At 36.7% G+C, this 21102-nt stretch overlaps 3 protein-coding genes across 6 annotated transcripts; 1 reads left to right on the forward strand and 2 right to left on the reverse strand.

Moving 5' to 3' along the window:
- Positions 1-745: 745 nt before the first annotated feature.
- LOC106170403 (cysteine sulfinic acid decarboxylase) lies at positions 746-10403 on the reverse strand. Of its 2 annotated transcripts, XM_087018658.1 has the most exons (14): positions 10259-10333; positions 9105-9230; positions 6966-7029; positions 6340-6553; positions 5876-6006; positions 5658-5748; positions 5111-5223; positions 4617-4732; positions 3972-4106; positions 3542-3723; positions 3349-3427; positions 2836-3035; positions 2229-2373; positions 746-1601 (listed from the first exon to the last, which is right to left on the reverse strand). In XM_087018658.1, the coding sequence occupies exons 3-14, from the start codon at positions 7021-7023 to the stop codon at positions 1428-1430; spliced, it is 1638 nt and encodes a 545-aa protein (XP_086874784.1). In that variant the 5' UTR covers positions 7024-7029; positions 9105-9230; positions 10259-10333; the 3' UTR covers positions 746-1427. The 2 variants fall into 2 exon arrangements, with proteins under 2 accessions (XP_086874784.1, XP_086874783.1); XM_087018657.1 differs by lacking the exon at positions 9105-9230 and having other exon boundaries at positions 10259-10403.
- On the forward strand, positions 10399-14509 carry LOC106170422 (coiled-coil domain-containing protein 12). Its single transcript, XM_013550279.3, has 5 exons — positions 10399-10727; positions 11508-11584; positions 12131-12192; positions 12642-12753; positions 13247-14509. The coding sequence occupies exons 1-5, from the start codon at positions 10555-10557 to the stop codon at positions 13357-13359; spliced, it is 537 nt and encodes a 178-aa protein (XP_013405733.2). The 5' UTR covers positions 10399-10554; the 3' UTR covers positions 13360-14509.
- LOC106170423 (uncharacterized) lies at positions 14260-21081 on the reverse strand. 3 transcript variants are annotated; one of them, XM_024075803.2, is made up of 3 exons: positions 20950-21081; positions 20442-20514; positions 14260-15276 (listed from the first exon to the last, which is right to left on the reverse strand). In XM_024075803.2, the coding sequence occupies exons 2-3, from the start codon at positions 20503-20505 to the stop codon at positions 15092-15094; spliced, it is 249 nt and encodes an 82-aa protein (XP_023931571.1). In that variant the 5' UTR covers positions 20506-20514; positions 20950-21081; the 3' UTR covers positions 14260-15091. The 3 variants fall into 3 exon arrangements, with proteins under 3 accessions (XP_023931571.1, XP_013405734.2, XP_013405735.1); XM_013550280.3 differs by having other exon boundaries at positions 20987-21060; XM_013550281.3 differs by lacking the exon at positions 20950-21081 and adding an exon at positions 20788-20869.
- Between the last annotated feature and the right edge of the window lie 21 nt (positions 21082-21102).

Here is a 21102-nt window from a genome sequence, read left to right on the forward strand (position 1 = left end):
CTTACGATACAACACAATCTGTGTTCCACCTCTCCTAGGCCAAAGTGAGGTTTTCTTCTGTCACCATTGTCAAGGGCACAGCAAGTCTCGTAACCCCCCCCCCCCCCAGCTTCGGTGTTACCCCTTGCTATATCAGGGGGAAAAACGATTGGCTAACTTAACGGTAGAAAGTGAAAAGTCTGCTCCCGATTATTCAACGGATTCCACTTTGCGTTTGGGATTTCAATACCAGTATAGTGCAGCGTTTAATAAACGATTTAGGAAAAATATGGTAACCTAAAATATCAGTCCTGTATACGCATACATGGAAGTACGAAGTATGTAATAATAAGGCTGCTATGAACTTTTAATTTTTACAATTTAAACAGCAATTGTTGCTTTATTTGAATAAACAAACAAACAAAAAATACGTTTCAAATCTAGTAGATTGTAAGTCCAGAAAATTCAATACTATTTTTTTTCTGTGCGTTTTAGATGGAATAGAAAACAACCCGTATAGTGCATTTATCTTCAGCAGTTACTGGGTGGACAACCAATGTAATGGCAGGGGCAGAAACTGACTAGAATGTATGGACATGTATAGTGTCTTAATATAAAAAATCAAAAGCATAAATTTGGAGTAATTTTAGTTGTAAAAATTTTACAGTCTACCCAAAATTATTATCCTGAATAATTCAAACTTCAGGCATTGCAAGAAAATTAAGATGGCGGTCATGCAGACACACACTTGTACTCCACAAAAGAATTGACAAATATCATCAAATTTTATTTGCATATATCACCAACAGATTAGTCTACAACTTCACCAGCCTTAAAAAATAAATCAACCTTTATAAAGTACTTGACCTGAGTATATATATATATATATATATATATATATATATATATATATATATATATATATATATATATATATATCCAGATCCTCTAATTCTCTTTTCTTCAGTCTTTCAAGTAATTTACATATATACAAATAATAACTATGGCATCAAGTCCTGAAAACTGCAGTTAAAACAACAAAAATTGGAATGAGTATATAAAATAAACTGTCACTGTGTTATATAAAAAACTTAGCTCATGACAAAATGTACAAGTATACACAGGTGAACATATATATCTGAGTTCTCACGGCAAAACTGTCAGACGGAAACATAGGTGTTTGTTTGTTTATGGCTTGAAAAATAAGCTGATACATGTACTTTATTAGCTATAATATGTTTTGTCTGTCAGCCATTACCCTCTACCAGGGCGACAGATTGATTTTTCACAGATATTCACAGATAGGTCTCTAGATAAATAGACAGACATTTTGGTCTGATTTAGCAAAACAAAGTCCACAATAATAACTGAGACCCTGGAAGAGGGTAGTCAGCCATCATGAGAGAACGTGGCTGTAATGTTTCCGACATCTGCACATCATAGTAGCATTATAAGTCCTTCCCAAGGCGTTCTATTTCATCCACCACAAACTCCATGTCTTCCTTGATCACGTTAAGGTTGCTGATAACCATACGTATAAAGTTGACGTAATCGCCCAAAGGTTGATATCCCACCATCATGGTCCCCTCCACCATCATCCTCTCCTTAATCTTGGGAGCAACCTAGGGGAAATATAAATTCAAGTAGTAAGAATGAAAATGCACTGATCATGCATAACATAAGGGGGACATACCACAAAAGAGCTTGAGACTGAAAATCAGTGAACTTTGAAACCAAAAGTTTAGTCTATTTATCTGCTGAATCATTTATATAACATTCAAAGCTTCAAATCCTTAAATACAAGGTATCAAACTAGAGAGGGCCCACAAACCCCTCTAATGAAACCTCTGTGATAAAAAAATATGCACTGATATGATTCGACATGATTATTTTTGATATGTGGTTCCAGCTACAGTGCATTGTAGATGCAGAGATGCAGAGGAACCCCCCCATCTGCCCCACTTCCTTTTGCCAAAACAAAATTGGTATTTCAGCTCTTTATTCTTACTAAATGGAATAAAGAGACACTCACTGCATACAGCAGAAACATGCTTCAAATATATACTCAGCTTTTAAAAATGCCCCTAGCTCACAGCATTATTGTTTTTACATGAATTTTCTTCTGTTGGGGTGAACAGTGGGAATAGAACCAAATACATACAAAGGCACACACATAACACACACAAATAACCTAATTATGTGTAATGTGTCATTGTCCTATCAATAAGTAATGGCCATGCTTCCGTTACCTTGCCTAGCTTCTGCCACCATTCAGCAGTTCTCTTCAAAGACCTCAGGCTAGGAGGGATATACCAGAAACATACATTGGTACACTGTGGCTCCCCTAACACCAACTCAAAACCTTCTCTGTCCTTTACCAGCTGGGTCAAATACCTGGTCATATGATATGATATGATATGTGTCAAGTGACAGGTCATAAAGTACATTTGTATAACAAAGCACAATGACATAGGTTTTTCACAGTCTTATGTGTAATGATGGTAAAATAGTAAATCATTTCTAAAAAGACAAAACAGGGTTTTCTAATTAGCAAAATGCTAAGTCTCAAAGGTTAAAATTGTTTCAGGTCTTTAGAAATGATTTAATTTTTTATCACGACAAAGCAATAAATTGTAGAAAATTTGAAGGTAAACTTTTCATAGAATATACCTAAAAAGTTTGTTCAAGCCCATAGCCATGGTAATAAAGCTTTTTTTCCAAATTACCCAAGGTGCATTTTATTTCTGTGACAACCATCATAAATGTGAATTTTAAAAAATCAATATTTTTAACATTCCATCACTTCTATGGGAAATGCTAAAAGCTTTATGACACTAACATTTATCAATAGTTTACCTGGACATGTCAAATATGTTATCAATATCTCTCTCAAATCCCTTGTGACCTCTCTCCTTCCACATCAGCCACAACTTGAAGGCGTCCACCTTGCGTCCACACTGAACAGACTTGTCCCCCGTGTCGTACGAAATGTCGTAACATTTGTCTTGTTGGAACAAGTAACGAGCATTGGCACAGTGTGCTTCATTTAGCACTTTCTGAAGATGAGTAATGAAAAACACTTAGTGCACCAGTGTTTAAATTTCAAAAATTGCTACAATGTGTGCATGACACAAGGGTGGTGTCAGCAGATATTTGTTCAAGTGAATAAATAATTTAATTTGTACTTCCCTAAGCAGTGCAGGAAAGTTTGGCTGAACTGATGGACAAAAAAAAAAAAAAAATGCCAGCAGCATTAGAATCCCTCGTTTGTTCATTTTTAATAAATTTTAAATCAATTGTTTAAAATCAATCATTTTAATAATACTCAGTAAACCATCACCACCTTCACTTCTAAGAAACCCTTCTTACCTGATGTTTCAGCAGGAAGACTGCACACTGCAGGGGTGCCCCCATCATCTTGTGTGGATCCCAAGTAACGGAGTCAGCTCTAAAAAAAATTACAAAAATCCAAACTTACAAAGTAATAACACAGGAAAATATCTGTAACTAAGGTAATAATATATGGAAATATAAATGAAGAAACAAAGAAATGCTGAATTACCTGTGAGCTCCTTCCATATAATGCCTGTATTTCTTTGAGAAGAGGACCCCGCCTCCCCAAGCAGCATCTATGTGCATCCAGAGCTGGTGCCTCTCACATATGTCTGCAATGGCATTCAGGGGGTCATAGGCACCCAGTACTGTGGTGCCAGCTGTGGCGCCAACAAAAAATGGAACTGCTCCCTGGAGAAAAAGAGAAAAAAAAAATAACCTACTTTGCACAGAACTACTAATGCATGCTTAATATGGATTGGAATATTTTGTATAGCCTAAAATTACCATAAATAACTAACTAAATAAATAAAGTGTTTAGCAACCAGAATAAAAAAATTGGTCATGGTTCTTGCAATGATAGAACTGTTCAATCTCTACACCTGGTGGCATGCTGCTGTTCTGACCATGAAGGTCTTACAGGGAACTGGAATACTTACTGAATTTTTGGCTTGTTGTATGGCATTCTCTAACTCAGAAGGGATCATCCTCCCTGTGTCATCACAGGGAACTGGAATGAGATTGTCAAGGCCTATTCCTAACAAAGCAAAGGCTTTCTTCAGGGAGTAATGGGACTGAAAGATAGAATATATACAGTTTACAATGGGTAATCTGTAGACTACTTTCTATGTCTGATTTGCTTTGTATATTACTGATAGACGTCATTTGTTTGACTCAGTTGTATGAAAATATAGGCAAAAAAATGTATCTGACATTTGCTTAACGGTAGTAAACCTAACACCCATTTTGAACAACAACTGTTTAAATTATTTATTCATAAACAATAAATTAATAAATTATCACATCAAACTCGATCTGCAGGCAAATTTAGTAACTATAAACAATCTATGTCTGATGAAACCTTCAATTCAAGAACATATAACACCTAACAAAATTAGTAGGGACATCCAATGTAATCATATACATAACACTTAACACAATTAGTAAGCACATCCAATATATAACCATATATATATGACATCCTGCACAATTGCTGAGCACATCCAATACAGTCACACCTAACACAATTGACTGACACACACACACACACACACACACACACACACACACACACAATAAATTACCTGTTGTGATGTAAAACCACATATTCTTGGTAGTGCTTGCATTCCTTTGCTCTTAATCTCTGGAAACTTACTGAAGCGGGCCAGGTTGACACCATATATGTTGGCAATTGACCCTCCTAAATGAAAAGATAATTCCTGAATGACTTTGTTATGTTTGCTGTAGTAGTGTAATTAATGCTGTTGTTTGACTCTCAGAACATAAATAGTGCTGAGTGTTCTTAGCTTAAATAGAAAAGTTTCATGACTAATATTTTTTATTTTAAGATGACTAAGACTTTGTATATAATCTTAATATAACCGCAAGATAATTTGGTAAACAGAAATCAAATTTAAGACCCATAAGTCTCTGACACTTATCAATTCATGTACAAGCTCCCTCCATACTAGAAACTCTGCCTTCGTGTAATCCTGTCCTACAAGAACAATCATCTATAGAAATAAATAAAATATAAGCTGCATAAAGTGTGGCTTTGATCACATCTTTGAACAAATACCTGGTGTAAAAATGCCATTGCCCTCTCCCCCAGGATAGCCGACCAACTTCCTCAAGTTCATCAGGACTTCCTGTTCTATCAAGGTGAAGGCAGGGGCCATCTCATATGTGTAACTGGAGGTAGAAAAAAATGTACTATTATTTCTGCTAATAGTGGCGCAGGTAATAATATAAATAATGCCATATTCTTAGAGAACCTGTTCTACCTACACCATCCCAAGTGTCCTTAAGTACAGCTAATTTTGTGGTTAAAAATAAATACAATTCCCTCTTTTTTATTTTTTGTCAAGTTGCTTTGTACATAATTTTCCACTTTGCTGCACAAGCACACTGTATCGATTCTTTAAACTCAAAAACATTTAAAAATTACCTGATTTTCAGAATAATAGCAAACCAGTGCAAAAAGTTAAAACTTTGCTTATGAAAAACAGCACTACATTTTTTACATGCTAGTGTACTGTACGTTCAGTCAAAATAGAAAACATAATTTTCTGGATGACAGGCAGGGCCAAAAGAAAACAGAAAAAATTATAATCTTAATTCTTTACCTGCTTGTATTAAGTGCCTCAGTCACCCAGGCCCCAGCAAGCCCCTTGACGTCAAAACCTTGAAACAGCTGGTTGAAAAAGTGGGGATGACCTGAAATCCAAAGTTAAAGGTGAAGATTGGGATTAAAGCCATTATCTCTGCAGTATATATAAATATATATATATATATACTGGCGACTTGAAATATCATGCAGCATCATATACCAAAATGCACTTACCTGACTTGACACTGTACTGGACAGTTTTTCTACACATTTCAAGCAATTGTTCATCCTCACATCCTTCGTGACCTAGCTGGATGTCCAGTTTTGTGGCAAGTTCTTCAGGCTGCTGGAACTCCAGTACTTTGCTTAATGATAAATTATAGAAAATTTGACTATTGGTAAGTACAATTCCAGGCAACATTTCTTGATCATTTTATTTATCATGAAAAAGAAAAATAAATTTCAAAAGAGACTTAACATGCTCTTTTTACCAATGATCAAGGCATGATGCTTCAGGAGTTTAAAACTGAACAGTTGCAATTTTTTTAAACATACATACACAAGACACAATAAATACATTTCACAGTATTATATGTCACTAGTTAATGCATGTGTTTTATTTATTTATTTATTTATTTTTTGTTTTAGCTATTCACTTACTCACTATTATAATTAGAGGGATATAAAAATCTGGTCACCTCTTTGGATCAATCCCCTTCTCGATAGCCTCAGACATCATCATCTCAAAAACATTTTCCAAGAACTTTTGACTTTTGCTCCGGTGGTGACGTCCATTATGAGAGCTGCCATTTTGTTCTGTTATGTGTACCACCCCATTCCCAACTGCCCCATTGCGACTCCCAACATGCTTTCCATTTTGGATAACAGACGAGTTGTAAACAAACGGATGGTCTGAGAATAGAGAAAATTGTATTATAAGGAATGAGACTGCACTAATATATAAATGCAAAATACTACTACTACTACTACTACTACTAATAATAATAATAATAATAACAAATAATAAATAAATAAATTAATTTTTTTTTTACCTGTCAAAACATAAAAAATGAAGAAAGAAATTTTAGCAAATGATATCACACATTCTTCTTAAACTGACAGAGCTTATAAAACAATTATCATTAAAGACATTAATATTCATAATTAAAGAATCATACCATAATAATAATAATAATAATAATAATAATAATAAAAAAATCACTCAAGAAAAGTGTTTTTAAAGTATACCTGAATTTTGCTGTACCAAGTACTGTGGTATGACCTATAGACAACATTATATGAGCTCCACCGAACAAATATTTACCTGCACCATTCTGATGATCCACTTTTCTGTACTTCATCATCTTTTCTGACAAGTCCATTCTTCACTGCAAAAGAAAATTGTGTCCTTATTTCATGTTAAATTTAGTGATTTTTGGTGAATTTTGGTAATTACAGGGCAGGGTCAGAAATGACCTGCTGTGACACACAGGGGCAGAGATGACCTACCACACACATCTCCAGCATCATTTTGATAATTACAGGGCAGGGTCAGAAATGACCTGCCATGACAAATATTTAGCATTTAACTTGAAATACAGGTCCGTAACACTGGCTGGGCACAAGGTGAAGGGACATGTTGTCGCCCTTACAGTAATCTTTAATGTATCTCTTTGATCATAGGAATGTCTTTGATATTTGTGTATATAATCCCCTGCATCCTCACAGAGGGACAGGGAGAGAGATAGAATAAAGTCGGTGGCAACAGAAAATCTTGTTGTTAGTCATTGCTGATCCCTCAGTCTTCCACTGATACTGAAGTGCAACTCTGATACTTATATTCTTTAAGCTGGGAGCTAGCACATCAGGTCTAAAGATACAGAGTAATGTAAATTAAGTAAAGGAATTCGAAAAAAAAAAAAAAAAAAAAAGGCTCTTGTTATATACCAGGCCCGTAGCCAGGGGGGGTTCGGGGGGTTCAAAAGAACCACCCTTTTTGCTGGGAAAAGGTCCACTGTGGGTACAATTTGACCTATGTACTTGAGGACTTTATGGTAAAAGGTCCACTTTTTCAGAAAACGAACCCCCCCTCTGAAATTGCTGGCTTCGGGCCTGTATACCCTTTTAAATTGGTCCATGAGTGCATGAAGGGTCTGTCACTTGATTCTTGTAATTTATGGCTTTTAGTGAGAAAAAAATGCACAAACAAAAATATTGCACCATACTCTCAGTGCTCAGTACAATTGACCACCTTATCAAGGGGGTACACACATTACTTACAGTACGTATTACTGTCACTATAATGTATAACCTAATACCTTGGTTTAAGAAGTTATGTTCCCCATCATCCCATATGATATTTAATAAAGCAAGTGCCCAGGTACAATTAAATGTGAGTGACCTACTAGTAGCTTACAGCACTGCCAACCACTAGTGAGTTAAAATACACTGGCATGCTGTAGCTCAATTCTTACTTAATACTCACCAGTACACTACTGCAATTACAAGTAACCAGAGAGTTCAAGTACAAAATGTATCATTGCTAAGTCATTTTCTGTTTGAATATATTCATGATTCAGCAGAATCACTGTCACGTTTACATTCCTTACAGGTCATTTCTCTTCTTAGGACAATTAAATAAGTGATGGTTTCAAGGCAACAGGGGTGAGGGGTCTCAGAAAGGCAACCATCACTCCACTTAAAATTAGCTAAGATTTCTTCTAAGTGTCTGTATTCTTTTAAAACCACAGGCAGCTTTTTAAAAAACTTTTTACCAATAGTTTATCACATGCTCCCATTAGAAGTGGACATGACTTTAAGCATGAAATACTGCACAGTGACTTAATTGACCTCAGATATATCAGTGTTAAACTTGACCTCAGATATGTCAGTGTTAATCTTGACCTCAGATATGTCAGTGTTAAACTTGACCTCAGATATGTCAGTGTTAAACTTGACCTCAGATATGTCAGTGTTAAACTTGACCTCAGATATGTCAGTGTTAAACTTGACCTCAGATATGTCAGTGTTAAAGTAAACATTATCATATGCTGTCTGAATGAAAAAAAAATCAACTGAAGATTTTCAACATTTACGAAATGGGAAGAATCTTTATAATTACCTCCTAATTATAGAGAGAGAGAGAAAAAAGAATTTTGCATGGCCAAACTGGAATTAATCGTAATTTTGAAGAAAAAGTGAGAAAAAAAAACACTCAAAATGTGATGTAGGGATTATACACACTGCAGTGTTCTGTTTGAAGTATATTTTCCTTTCTTTCTTTCTTTCTTTCTTTCTTTCTTTCTTTCTTTCTTTCTTTCTTTCTTTCTTTCCACCTCAAGGATGCAAGATGTAAAAAAGTATTACAAATAATCATGCAAACTTGTAAAGTTTTCAGTCTATTTCACATATAATAATGACTTTGCGCAGTGTTAATTACTGCCACAAAAAGCCAGTAGTCTACCTTGGGTAAAATAATTATGATAAATGACAGGCTCCACCATCCTGATCTTTCTCTAAATACTTTGATGAATACCTCTGGATTCCCAACATCTCAAGCCTCCCAGACATACAGAGATGAGACTGATAACTAATTGAAAAAAAAAAAAAAAAAAAAGAGAGATGAGACTGACAACTTATTTAAAAAAAAAGTCTACAAAAATACAACTAGTGGTCCAGCCACCTCCCCGTCCTACCCATCCACAGTGTTTCCTGAAGATAGATCTGCACTAATCTCAAAAATGATATTTTTGGCTCCCAAAGAGTAGGAAATCTGCCAATAATTGGGAAAATCTCATGCCAATAATTGGGAAAATCTCATATCCCTACATGGACATATCCAAATCTGTCTATATAACAGTGTTTTTTTAAATTGGTTTGGCATTTGTGACCAAAGAGTGCACAACCCCTGCTTAGGTAATAAAGGCGCAATTTGTTACCCAACTTAACACTGGAGACATTCAGTTAATAGCTTTGTTTGTCTTAGTGATTTAACTGTATGGAAATATTGAAGGAAGTAATAAATTTCTCAGGTTACCCATGGAATTGCAAAACAAGAAGAGAGAACTTTATTTAAAAGGTAAACAACCCTTCTTATGAGATTCAAAATTCCACAATAAATATATTGTGAACAATACACAGAAATATAATAAATTGCAAGAATTCAGTTAACAGTTGTTTGTTTTAACGAATGGAGGTGGAGTAATAAATAAGGTAATTAGTAAATAAGGTGGAGAATTTATTAGAGGTAAATATACTTTTCTTAACAATTCAAAACCATGCATAAATTCCATCCACAAATAAATTGCCTCTACAGTATATGCCTCTATGGTAGTCTTTTTTCTATCATTTATTTAAAAGGATGATAATAAAAAAATATAATTTTACTTAGTTGGCACCTACTTAAATCCAAAAAATATTTATTGGGGTTAAAATTTTAAGAGATAAGTTTAAATATGCTTTTAGCCCCCACTCCCCCTTGAGAGAAAATAATTTTCTTAAAATAATTTAAAAAAATAATAATAATAATAATAAAATAAATAAATAAATCATCACTTTCCAAAAAAAAAAAAAAAAAAAAAAAAATCCATCATTTTGATAATAATTATATTCACTTACCAATTTGTTCCAATGTTAGATCTACGCACTCCAGTGAGGACAAGGTGTATACGCAATGAAAACTCATTACACCACTTTTACTTGGCCCCAGCGCGGCCAAGAATGATCGAAACTTTCCATCCACCGCTTCGAAGGAACTTTTCCATGAGCCCCAATTCTCTTTGTACAACAAATCAAATGAAGGCATAGCGGAAAATCACCACATTATTGACCTTTACTGTACAAACAGGGTTACGTCAATATTTCACGTATAGGAACTGTGTTGAAAATTCCCCTCTTTCCAAGTGCTGCCACCTATGTTATACAATACGATTAGGATCATGGCTGAGGTAGGGCAGTTAGAAGATGCGGCTTTAAAACGTAAAGAGCGTCTCCGTCGAATGCGTCAGAGAGCTGAGGGAGATGGGGAAGGTTTGGAAGCCCCTGACGCCAAGCGGTCGGCAGGAAGCGAAAATGAAATGCTTCCAAAGTAAGTAACAATTATCTGGTAAGAGCGCGTGGCCAAGAATCTACACGTTTGATTAGATCGGCACCTTGTCACAACTCACAAGGCTTGTGTCTTGAGAATCGCAGAACTGTGCTGAAACACAGGCAAACGGTCCACGTTTTACATGGATCAATTCACATGAAATGAAACTTAATGTACTCTATAATATCATAATTAACTTACCTTGATTTAATTAAACTGACAGAAATCCTGTTAATCCCAACAGACGTTTTTTTCTCCCGAAAATCGATGTCACCAAAAGTTTGTACTTGTATATTTTGTATCCCCAGCTGGTTTAGAATTCCCAGCAAGTCAGTGGCTTCAGACGCCTTTTTCTAAAGTCTTGAAGTGAAGAGATGAGCTTTGCTAGCATGTGTTTCCACTAGTTAAAATATATAAAACTTTGGGACATCATGTCTTATTCAGTGCCAAATAAACTTGTCATATCTCCACCTCAGTGTGATGAATGTGTTAGAGGTGACAGCTGACAGGTTTTCACAACTAACAATGCAGGAAACAGATTCAAATAACCTTATTCACTTTATCATTTAATGCTGATTTGATCGGATTCCTTTTGAATTTGGGTACTCATTGAAAGGTCTGGTTTTGTTCTTTAAGCAATTATCATCATGTGTAATATGTATTTTTTAATGTTTGTAACAATATACCTTGAATGATGTTGTGACACTGATAAAATGATGTTTTCTGGTCGTGCTGTGTTTTCATGTTTATATCCTGTGCTACTTTTCGTATAATTTGTAGGCCAGTATTTAGGAGTTACAAGCCTCAGGATGAGAATCTGAAAGAAAATGCACTTCCCCAAATGATACCCTCAAAAGGTAAGCAATCACTCAAAGCAATGCTCATGATGCTGTCATGTTGAAGATTATTCCATTCTCTGTCATATAAAGATGGTAAAAACAAATTGTTTTGGAAGACAGTGAATGAGGCAATCGTGTGAAAACTCTTGGGAAAGGCCATGTCTCTTTGGTAGAAAATTACATTTAATCTCTTCAGAAATGATATACTTTTTAACCAAGATTTTTCTTGGACATCATAAAGTGTCTTCATATTCCCTTCCACCCTTTTCACATTTTAGGTAAATAAAAATCATTTCTGTGTCTGAGAATGGAGAACATCTTTACGTCTGACTTAAAATGTGCACAAAAACTGAGATGATCGTAGTAAGCAGAGTAGTCATTTTCTTCTTCAGTGAAATAGTCAAAGCAGAAAAGAAGAGGCTTTGTATTTCATTATCATACTGGTACACTTCAAAAAAAGTTAAGGAATGATTTATATTTTCTCTACTAAAGAATGTTATCAGCCATATAACTGCATCTTTAACTGTTGAATGCAAATGTTCCCTTTGTGTCTATTTTTCATAGTTGAAGAACATGTCAAAGACCACCTAGAAGCTGCCAAACCTGAGCCTGTAGTGGATGAAATAGTAAGTCTCATTTCTATATTCTCATCCTAGTATACAGGTGTACTAATATGTTTTAACTGATCAGTGATATTTTTGATTTCTTCTTAGATAACAAGGGCAAACTGAATAAAGTTAAGATAAAAATTTTAAAATTTAAATTAAAGGCATTTTCACCGCAGACTTTATAAAACAGAATAGAATAGAACACAACACATCCGTACTGATGTTTTGAGAATTGACAACTTGATGGCGTTTCCTAAACGGACCTTCCTTGCATGACACGACCAATCAGTGAACTTCCACAGGTGCATATGGAGAATTTGAGAAAAGGAGCAAAGTAACGATAACACTCAATTGTTAATACAGTTACAGTCTTGGTCACAATGACGGCTTGTTTGTGGGTAGCCATCAAATCAACAAATGGATATCTGATGTTATAGTGCTATAACACTGATTTCATTATTCATCAGGATCTGACGAACCTAGCTCCAAGAAAGCCAGACTGGGATTTGAAGCGAGATGTGGCAAAGAAGCTAGAGAAGCTGGAAAGGCGGACCCAGAGAGCAATTGCAGAGTTGATCCGTAAGTTCAAAGTTTGAGAATTATAGTTTGTCAAGCAGGTTCCTCAATAAGGAGACCGCCTGTGAGATTAGTTAGAAAAGTCATTTTGTCCTAATAAGCTAAATTAGGAAAAGTATATAGATTTTTAGCCTTCTAAAGATGTGTTTTGGCTTAACAACTTATATTCACTTTAGTAACTACATTATAGAGACAACAACATGAATTAAAGAAAAAAGTATTTTTTATTTACTAAGACAATATGTTTTCATTTAGGTTTGAAAAGAGAAATAAAAGTAAACCCAGTGTGACTCAAGAATCTTGATACGATTTCCATAATTGATAAGTGATATGTGAAATTAAGGATGCCATTTCTCATCTTGACTTTTTGGATTTTTAGATTATTTCAGATTCTGTTCAAAGTTTATGTTACAGTGAATGAGTCAGTTATTAGTGTATGTTGAAGTATGTAAATTTTCCCTTACATTTAGTTAAAAAATGTTGATTATAATTTCAGGAGACCGTTTACAAGCAGGAAAAGAAGACTTGGCCACCGCAGTGAATGCTAGCGCTGAAGTCATGCAGAAAGTGGGCGATGACGCAGATGATGATGATGATGAAGAGAACTGAAACAATAAGCTTAATTGTTTTTGGTTGAAAACAAGGGTTTTCCCAGAACAATCCAGCTGGAATTTCCAAGGCCACCAGCATCACCAGATGGCCTTTCTTTCCAAAGACGGCTGGACTGCTTGTGGAATTTTTGGAAATATGATTTAGGCATACTTGGACTCCCTGAAAATTTGTAGGAAATTACAGGTGGTAATTTTAGACAGCCAAAACCTGGAAAAAGCCTGGTTGAAAATGACTGCAACAGCAGTACATCATTTTTAGTATGATCATATATATATATATATATATATATATATATATATATATATATATATATATATATATATATAAGAAGGATGCTGATGGGGAAAGGAGGGGGAATTCCAGTTCAGTTATTTCCTCAGACTCAGAGCCGGCCTCTGAATGTGTGACAAAACAAAAATATTAGTGACATCTCTCAGAGATAAAGTCTACCCAATTTATCTGGAAAGCCAGATTTTGGCATGTTGCCCTCAGACCCCTAAATTGTAGAAGTTTGGATTTTCAGGATTTTTTTAAGATCAACATAGACTGGACAGGTTCCACAGTAGAGTGCTAGATTGTGTTGAAGGTAGCCAGCATAGATAAAATCAGGAATTTACAGCATTTAAAGGGCCTGGTGCCTTGTTAATCTTTTTTATTACTATTAATACTAGTACATGTACCATTTTATACCATGAGATTGAAATAAAAATGCAAAAATATTAAAAATAATAATCTGTAATATTTTATGATCAGTAATATTTCATAGCCAGTTTTAAATCCACTACTTCAAATCTACTGTAATTTTTTCATAAAGTTTGAAAATAGAACTTTCCTTAAAAGCTATCAGACTGTGCATAAAATGTCTTGTGTCTACAATAATGAATAAATGAAAAAAAATTATTCATCTTTTCAATCTTTTATTCTTCAAAACCTATATATAGATATATAGATAAGGCTGACATAATATAAACAACTGCCAAGCTCTTTGCATGAGAAACAGAAAAATTGCCCAAGTTTCAATTTGGGGACCATATTCTTATCAATCACAGCCTTGAAGAATCTAATCAAAACTTCAACTGAAGCCAATCAGAAATAATTTGGTTAAATTTGCAATGCAAATTCTCATAAGTGATGTATGTACTTATGACCAGAAAATGTAAAAGAAAAATATCACACAACTTCTTAACCTGTGTAAAAATCACTCTTGGCTGTCTTCATTAATATTGCTCAAATAGTGAAAAAGAAATTGAAATGTATGTATCAACAATACCAATGTATCTATGAAAATCAGTTGGTCAGAAAATACTGCCAACCCTTACATTGGGCAAAACTGGCCATTCAACAATGGTAATAAGTGAAGATATTAACTTTTATATATTCCAAGGTATCAAATCAATTGCACAGCACATTGTGAAGGAGAAATTTTGTCCCTGATTGCGTGGTCCATAAATTAATACTTTTGTATATATTACAGCAGCTAAACATGCTAACATTTCTTTTTCTTGCCTAATCCCCCATCAGACCATAGTTATAACAAAAGCACTCTTATCAATGCTTTAAATGCAAGTCCAACGTAGCTAAACATCATTCAACAACCCTGAACTCATTTTGCCTCCATTGTACAGCAGTTTTTGCTTGCTCCAATACAAAATCTAATAAATAACAATATTTAAAAACTCCTATTATGTTGCATAATACCACGTGCAAAATTCTATGGAATGTCTGAGTACTATTCTGGAAGTAGGATGATCTCCACTTTATCATGCACGCCCTGCAACAGCAGCTCTCCATCGTATTTAATAATCTTCCTCTTTTTTGCTGCTTTCAGGGTTCCTACCAGGGCTTCAAAAATGTTGGCACAGCGGTCATCACTGAACAGTGTCCCAAATGTCAGCACATATGATCCATCATCTCCTGAATTATATATATATAAAAAAAAAGATTATTAAATTTGTAAAATTACCAAAGAGAGGATTTTCTGTAAAAAATTATTAAACATCTAAATTGTTCAAAGATACTGTCAAAGGTTTACTTATCTCAAATGATAAAAAAAGACCTATACTTTTAAACAAAATTAAGCAAAACAGTGTGAACAGATGCTCAATATCTTGGTATTATTTTTATCTTGATCTGTTATGTCACTCTCACTGTATATTACTAGCAGATGAATGTCCATTTACAGTAAGATAAAAACGTATCATCTTTGATACAGGGTGTTTTGAATTTTGCTGCCTGACACTGAAATCTAAAAAATCACTGAAACAACTCCAGGAAGGACTTGACTACAACAACTAACTTTATTTCTAAGTGTGCTGAATTATATACATTGTCTACTGATCAGAGGGATCACTGCTGTCAAGTGTGTTTATACTACGTACATTAGTAAGAGTGCTATTTAATGATAATTGATGACAGAGGGTTGGGGTTACTATAAGCTTGACCGATAGTGTTAAGAACCATAACATCCCCTTCTTCCTTTAGAAAAGATAATCGGTGCTAAATCAAGGTTGATAGTGTTGACACAGAATAAATGTCTTTTTGATTTCTTGAGTAATACCTTGTGCAAGAGAAGTCTCACATGTGAAGCATGTAGTTTAAGTGAGTAAAATAAAGTAAATACAGTGATAAATAAAATCCTAGCTAGTAGAGCTATATGACATTGTTCATGCATATGTACATGTTACAAGTTCAGTCTAACAGGTGCTTTTGTTATTCTAGTAGATCGTCGTGGAGATGGCACTGGTGATTGGGGTACAGTGTTATCCACAGTGTTTGGCACTTGTTTGTTCTGAGCTGCTTCTGAATTCTCAAAGCGGGACTCCTGATCATTGCTTGGTGAATGATTTTGCAAATGGGTGTTTTCAAAGTCAGACTGATTGAATTTCTCTCCTGTTGGACGTATGTGTATACGGTTGCGTACATACTGACCACCATTGTTAGTTTTTACAACATAGCTCCTGTTTGGTCTCGTAGAATCTACAATTGCTGGTTCCCATTTGTGACTCTGGGGATGTCGTACTCTCACATGCTGACCAGGAAGTAGGTCAGATAGATTTCTGGCTGACTGATCATATCTGCTCTTTTCTTTATCCTTTTTTCTTTGCATGTATGCATTTATTTCACCGTCATAAGAGGCATGTGACAGGTGGGGTTGGATGGCAGGAAGATTGGTATCATAAGCACGAGAATTTAAGAGTTCTGCTGGCGATGGTATGTTGTGATCTAATGGTGTGCATCTAAGGCACAACATGGCCATATGAGGATCGGTTTTAGCTTCCTTGCATTTAATCAGCAGATTTTTAACAGTTTGAACAGCTCGTTCTATAAATCCATTGGCCTGTGAATAGTGGGGGCTTGTTTGGACGTGCTCGAAGCCATAATCGTGGCTAAATTTCTGGAATCCAGCCGAAGTAAACTGAGTGTCATTTCCAGTGATAAGCTTTCTCGGGATTCCGAATTCTTCAAAGATTGATTTCATGTGAGCAATGGTAGTGTTGGACTGCAAATTGTTCAGCTTTCTGACTACTGGAAATTTGCTGTAATAGTCAGATATGAGCAAGTAACTGTCATTGTCAATGAAAAATAAGTTTGCTCCCAGTGTGTGCCATGGTTTTTGTGGTACGTCGTGTGGCATTAGCGGTTGTTTGACGTTTGCCTTCTGGTTGCGTTGGCATGGTGCACATGCTTTAACCATGTTTTCGATGTCTCCATTAATGTTGACCCAAAATACAGATCCTTTGGCACGAAGTTTGCACTTTTCAGCTCCTTGATGAGCATAGTGTAACTGCTCTAACACCGCTGCTTGAAGCGTTGTTGGGATCAGGATTCTAGTTCCTTTTAGAATAAGGCCATCAAATACTGACAATTCATCACGGTAATTCCAATAGTCGTGGAGGTGCGATGGACACTCTGACCTAGTGTTTGGCCATCAGTTTGTGATGAAGTTTCGAAGAGAGTGAAGTGTCTCGTCCTTGGACGTTTCTTCTCGGATCTGCTTTAGTCTGGTGGGGCTTGCATTCAGCTGCATGTCGATCTCATGCACTGTGACATCTACACCTTGAATGGTGTCACCTTCGCATTTTGACAATCTGGAAAGAGCATCAGCGATTGGAATGTTCTTTCCTGGCACATATTTGATAGTTACATCATATTTCTGAATGCGCAACATCATCCTTGCGATTCTGGGAGGTGCATTGTTCACATGTTTCTGGAATATGGATTGGAGAGGCTTATGATCACTTTCAACAGTGACTTTACGGCCATAAGCGTAGTAATGGAACTTCTCTAATCCATGTACAACTGCAAGCATTTCACGCTCTATGTTTGAATACCGCGTCTCGGTTTCTGTTAGTAATTTGCTCCTGTATTCGACAGGGCGATTGTTCTGCATCAAAGTGGTGCCGAGGCCGCGCTGCGACGCGTCAACCTGAATCGTTACAGGTTTGCTACTGTCAAAATATTGCAATGTTTCTGGTGAGGTGATGACAGATTTGATTTTCTCTACTGCAGCCTGATGCTCTGGGCTCCAAACGAACTCATTCTTGCTCTTAGTTAAGTCCCACAGTACTGCTGAAATGGAAGCTAGGTTGGGTATGAACCTGCTGAGGTACTGGGTGAGGCCAAGAAACGTTTGAAGATCGGCGAGGTTGCTGGACGGATCCATGCTGTGGATGGATTCCACTTTCTTCGGGTCAGGTTGTAGACCCTCCGAACTGAGTATGTTTCCAAAGAATGGAATTTCGCTGCATCTGATGCGCATTTTATCTGGATTGAAACGGATGCCTATTTTTCTGGCACGATCCATGAGGAGATGCAAATTCCTGTCGTGCTCCTCTTTGGTTTTCCCATGGACAACGATGTCGTCAATGATTCCTGTAATTCCGTCTAGGTCTCCGAAGGCTTCATCTACCTTTTTCTGGAAAACATCTTGGGCGCATACAAGGCCAAATGGAAGTCGTAGGAAACGGTATCGACCGTGAGGTGAATTGAAAGTGGTGTACAGTGAACTCTCATGGTCAAGTTTAATGTTCCAGTAACCACTACGAGCATCCAGAATTGAAAAATAGCGGGCTCCGCTAAGCCTTGGTAAAATTTCGTCAAAGCTTGGGATTCGATGATGTGGCCTTTTTATCGCGGCATTTAGATCTTTTGGGTCTAAGCACAGGCGTATGCTGCCATCAGCCTTTGTGACACAGACTAACGAATTGACCCAGTCTGTTGGCTCCTCTACTTTAGCGATGATGCCTTTCTTTTCAAGAGACTCGAGCTCCGTTTTGAGAGGCTCACGTAACGCTTCTGGTACACGGCGTGGTGGATGCACCACTGGTGGCACCGAGGGATCAAGGGTAATGTGGTATTCCCCTTTAAAACAGCCAATGCCTTGGAAACAGTCGGGGTACTGTTCCAGAAGTGCATTGTTAGCATTGGAGTGCTGTATGTCCTCCAGATCAACAGCATAGTTAAGTGTAACTAAGCCTAGTTTCTGGCAGGTGTCTATGCCTAGGATAGTCGGCCCATTGGTTTCGAGAACGTGAAATTCATGCTCAGTATTTGAACCTCCATACGTCAGTGTCAAGGTGCATGATCCATAATGAGGTATGCGTTGACCACCAAAGGCTACAATTTTGACGCCAGACGGTTTCAAATTGGTATTATTAGGGCATAATTTGGCATAGTCTTTCTTCGTGATTAGGTTTCCATCGGCACCAGTATCAACTTTGCACGGAAAAGTGATACTATTTTGCTCAGAGCTGATTTTCAGGTTAATGAAAGCACGCTTGCTTTCAATGCTGCCCACGTATATTGGGCTAAAATATAGCTCATTGCTCTCTTGTGGCTCACAGTCGTCTTCGCTGCAGGCATGCACTCTATGCATTTGCTGCTTGGGAGTGACGGCGTGTCTGTGTGGCCTGTTTCCACGATGAATTGTGGACTGCTTGTGCTCGGAGCGGCAGCACTTTCTCCAGTGGTTAAGTTTCCCACAGCCAAAGCATGTGGACCCGTATGCTGGGCACAGCTCTCTTTTACTGTGATCATGTTTTGATCCACAGTTATTGCACTGATTTTCCATTGTGGGGTGGCACTTTGAGGCCATGGTAGAAGTTTCTCTCTTCTTATGTGTCCCTTTAAATGTAGGTTTAGGGCGAAACGGTTTGATGTGCTTGACTGCATGGACCTGGGCGTCTCGATTGATGTCTGTGAGTTGCTGCGAGGTTGCTTCCTGAGTTCTTGCAATGTCGATCGCCTTGTCCAATGACAGAGTTTCACCCAATTCCAGTAATTTGGACTGCGTGCGGGCTGATTTGCACCCAAAAATGAGCGTGTCAAGTATTTGTTCATCTGGTTGGGTATACTTGCACTCGCTGACCAGAGAACGAATTCTCTTCAAGAATTGATCTACAGTTTCCCCGTTACCTTGCATAAGGGTCCTCAGCTTAAATCTGGCTAGTCTAAAATTGCTTTTAGGCTTAACAAATTCTTCAAATTTGTCAAAGTAGGTTTTTAATTCCTTAGATTCATCCCCAGTCAAGTTCCATGTGCTTACTAGGTCTCGTCCAGTCTCTCCAGCCCATATCTGGAGGTACGCAATCTTTTCAGTCTTAGATTTGTTCTTTAGTGGACCATCAAAGTATAACTCGCACATCTGTTTGAACTTCTTGTACTCCTGAACTGCATCGGTAGCATGCCAGTTCATGGCAGGTACTGGTAAAGCTCCCAGCTCCATGTGGAAAGACTTTTTTATCAACTGGTTATCAGCGTTGGCTCACTGTATTGTTATAAAACACAGTCACGTACTTCTGACACCATGAAACAACTCCAGGAAGAACTTGACTACAACAACTAACTTTATTTCTAAGTGTGCTGAATTATATACATTGTCTACTGATCAGAGGGATCACTGCTGTCAAGTGTGTTTATACTACGTACATTAGTAAGAGTGCTATTTAATGATAATTGATGACAGAGGGTTGGGGTTACTATAAGCTTGACCGATAGTGTTAAGAACCATAACAATCACTTCTTTAACAATTATAAATAGGCGCATCTTCAGTTTAAAAATGACAAGCAAGTAAACTTACTTTTTTCTCCAAGTCTTTCCCTGATCTCAGTCTTAAGCAAGTCTATTTCGTGATCCACATTCATTTCAATTATCTATAAAACATAAGAAGATCACAAATGAGATGAACCAAATTTTCTGTCAGGTAGTATCATCGGCTATAATAATTTATTTTGGGGGCGTGTCATTGCTCCTCGGTCTCAAGGAAGCTTACACGGAGTTATCATATGTTTATTTTTATCGTGTTAAAAACAGGCTACCAGTGGTGTCAACTGGGTTGTAAAAGGGAAGTGATACACATCCTGAGTCAATAATCATTACAGCAGTTATCGTTAAGTTAACTTCCCAATTAAAACAATTTTGCCTACTTCATTGTGGGCAAACAAAGCAACCGGCATTTCCTATCTCCACGCGGTGACTCACTTTTCATCCGTCGATTACTGCCATTTTAGGTTAGAAAATTGAGAGGCGATAGTTTCTTTCATTTGGATCTTAGCCTTTATGTACATATGCACATAAGATATACTTACACCTTAACAAAAATCACCCTTGACAAAAGAACAATACCTGTATGGATAAGCAGGTAGAAGTACGAGGCCACTACTAGGCGGAAGTAAAGAGGAAGTACAAAGTGCGCGTGCCCCATGAATACATTGCGACGCATGCGCTTTACAATTATTTAG

The sequence above is a fragment of the Lingula anatina genome, chromosome 7 (assembly GCF_051362555.1).
Source record: "Lingula anatina isolate TDL-2025a chromosome 7, LinAna3.0, whole genome shotgun sequence".
NCBI classification, from domain to species: domain Eukaryota; kingdom Metazoa; phylum Brachiopoda; class Lingulata; order Lingulida; family Lingulidae; genus Lingula; species Lingula anatina.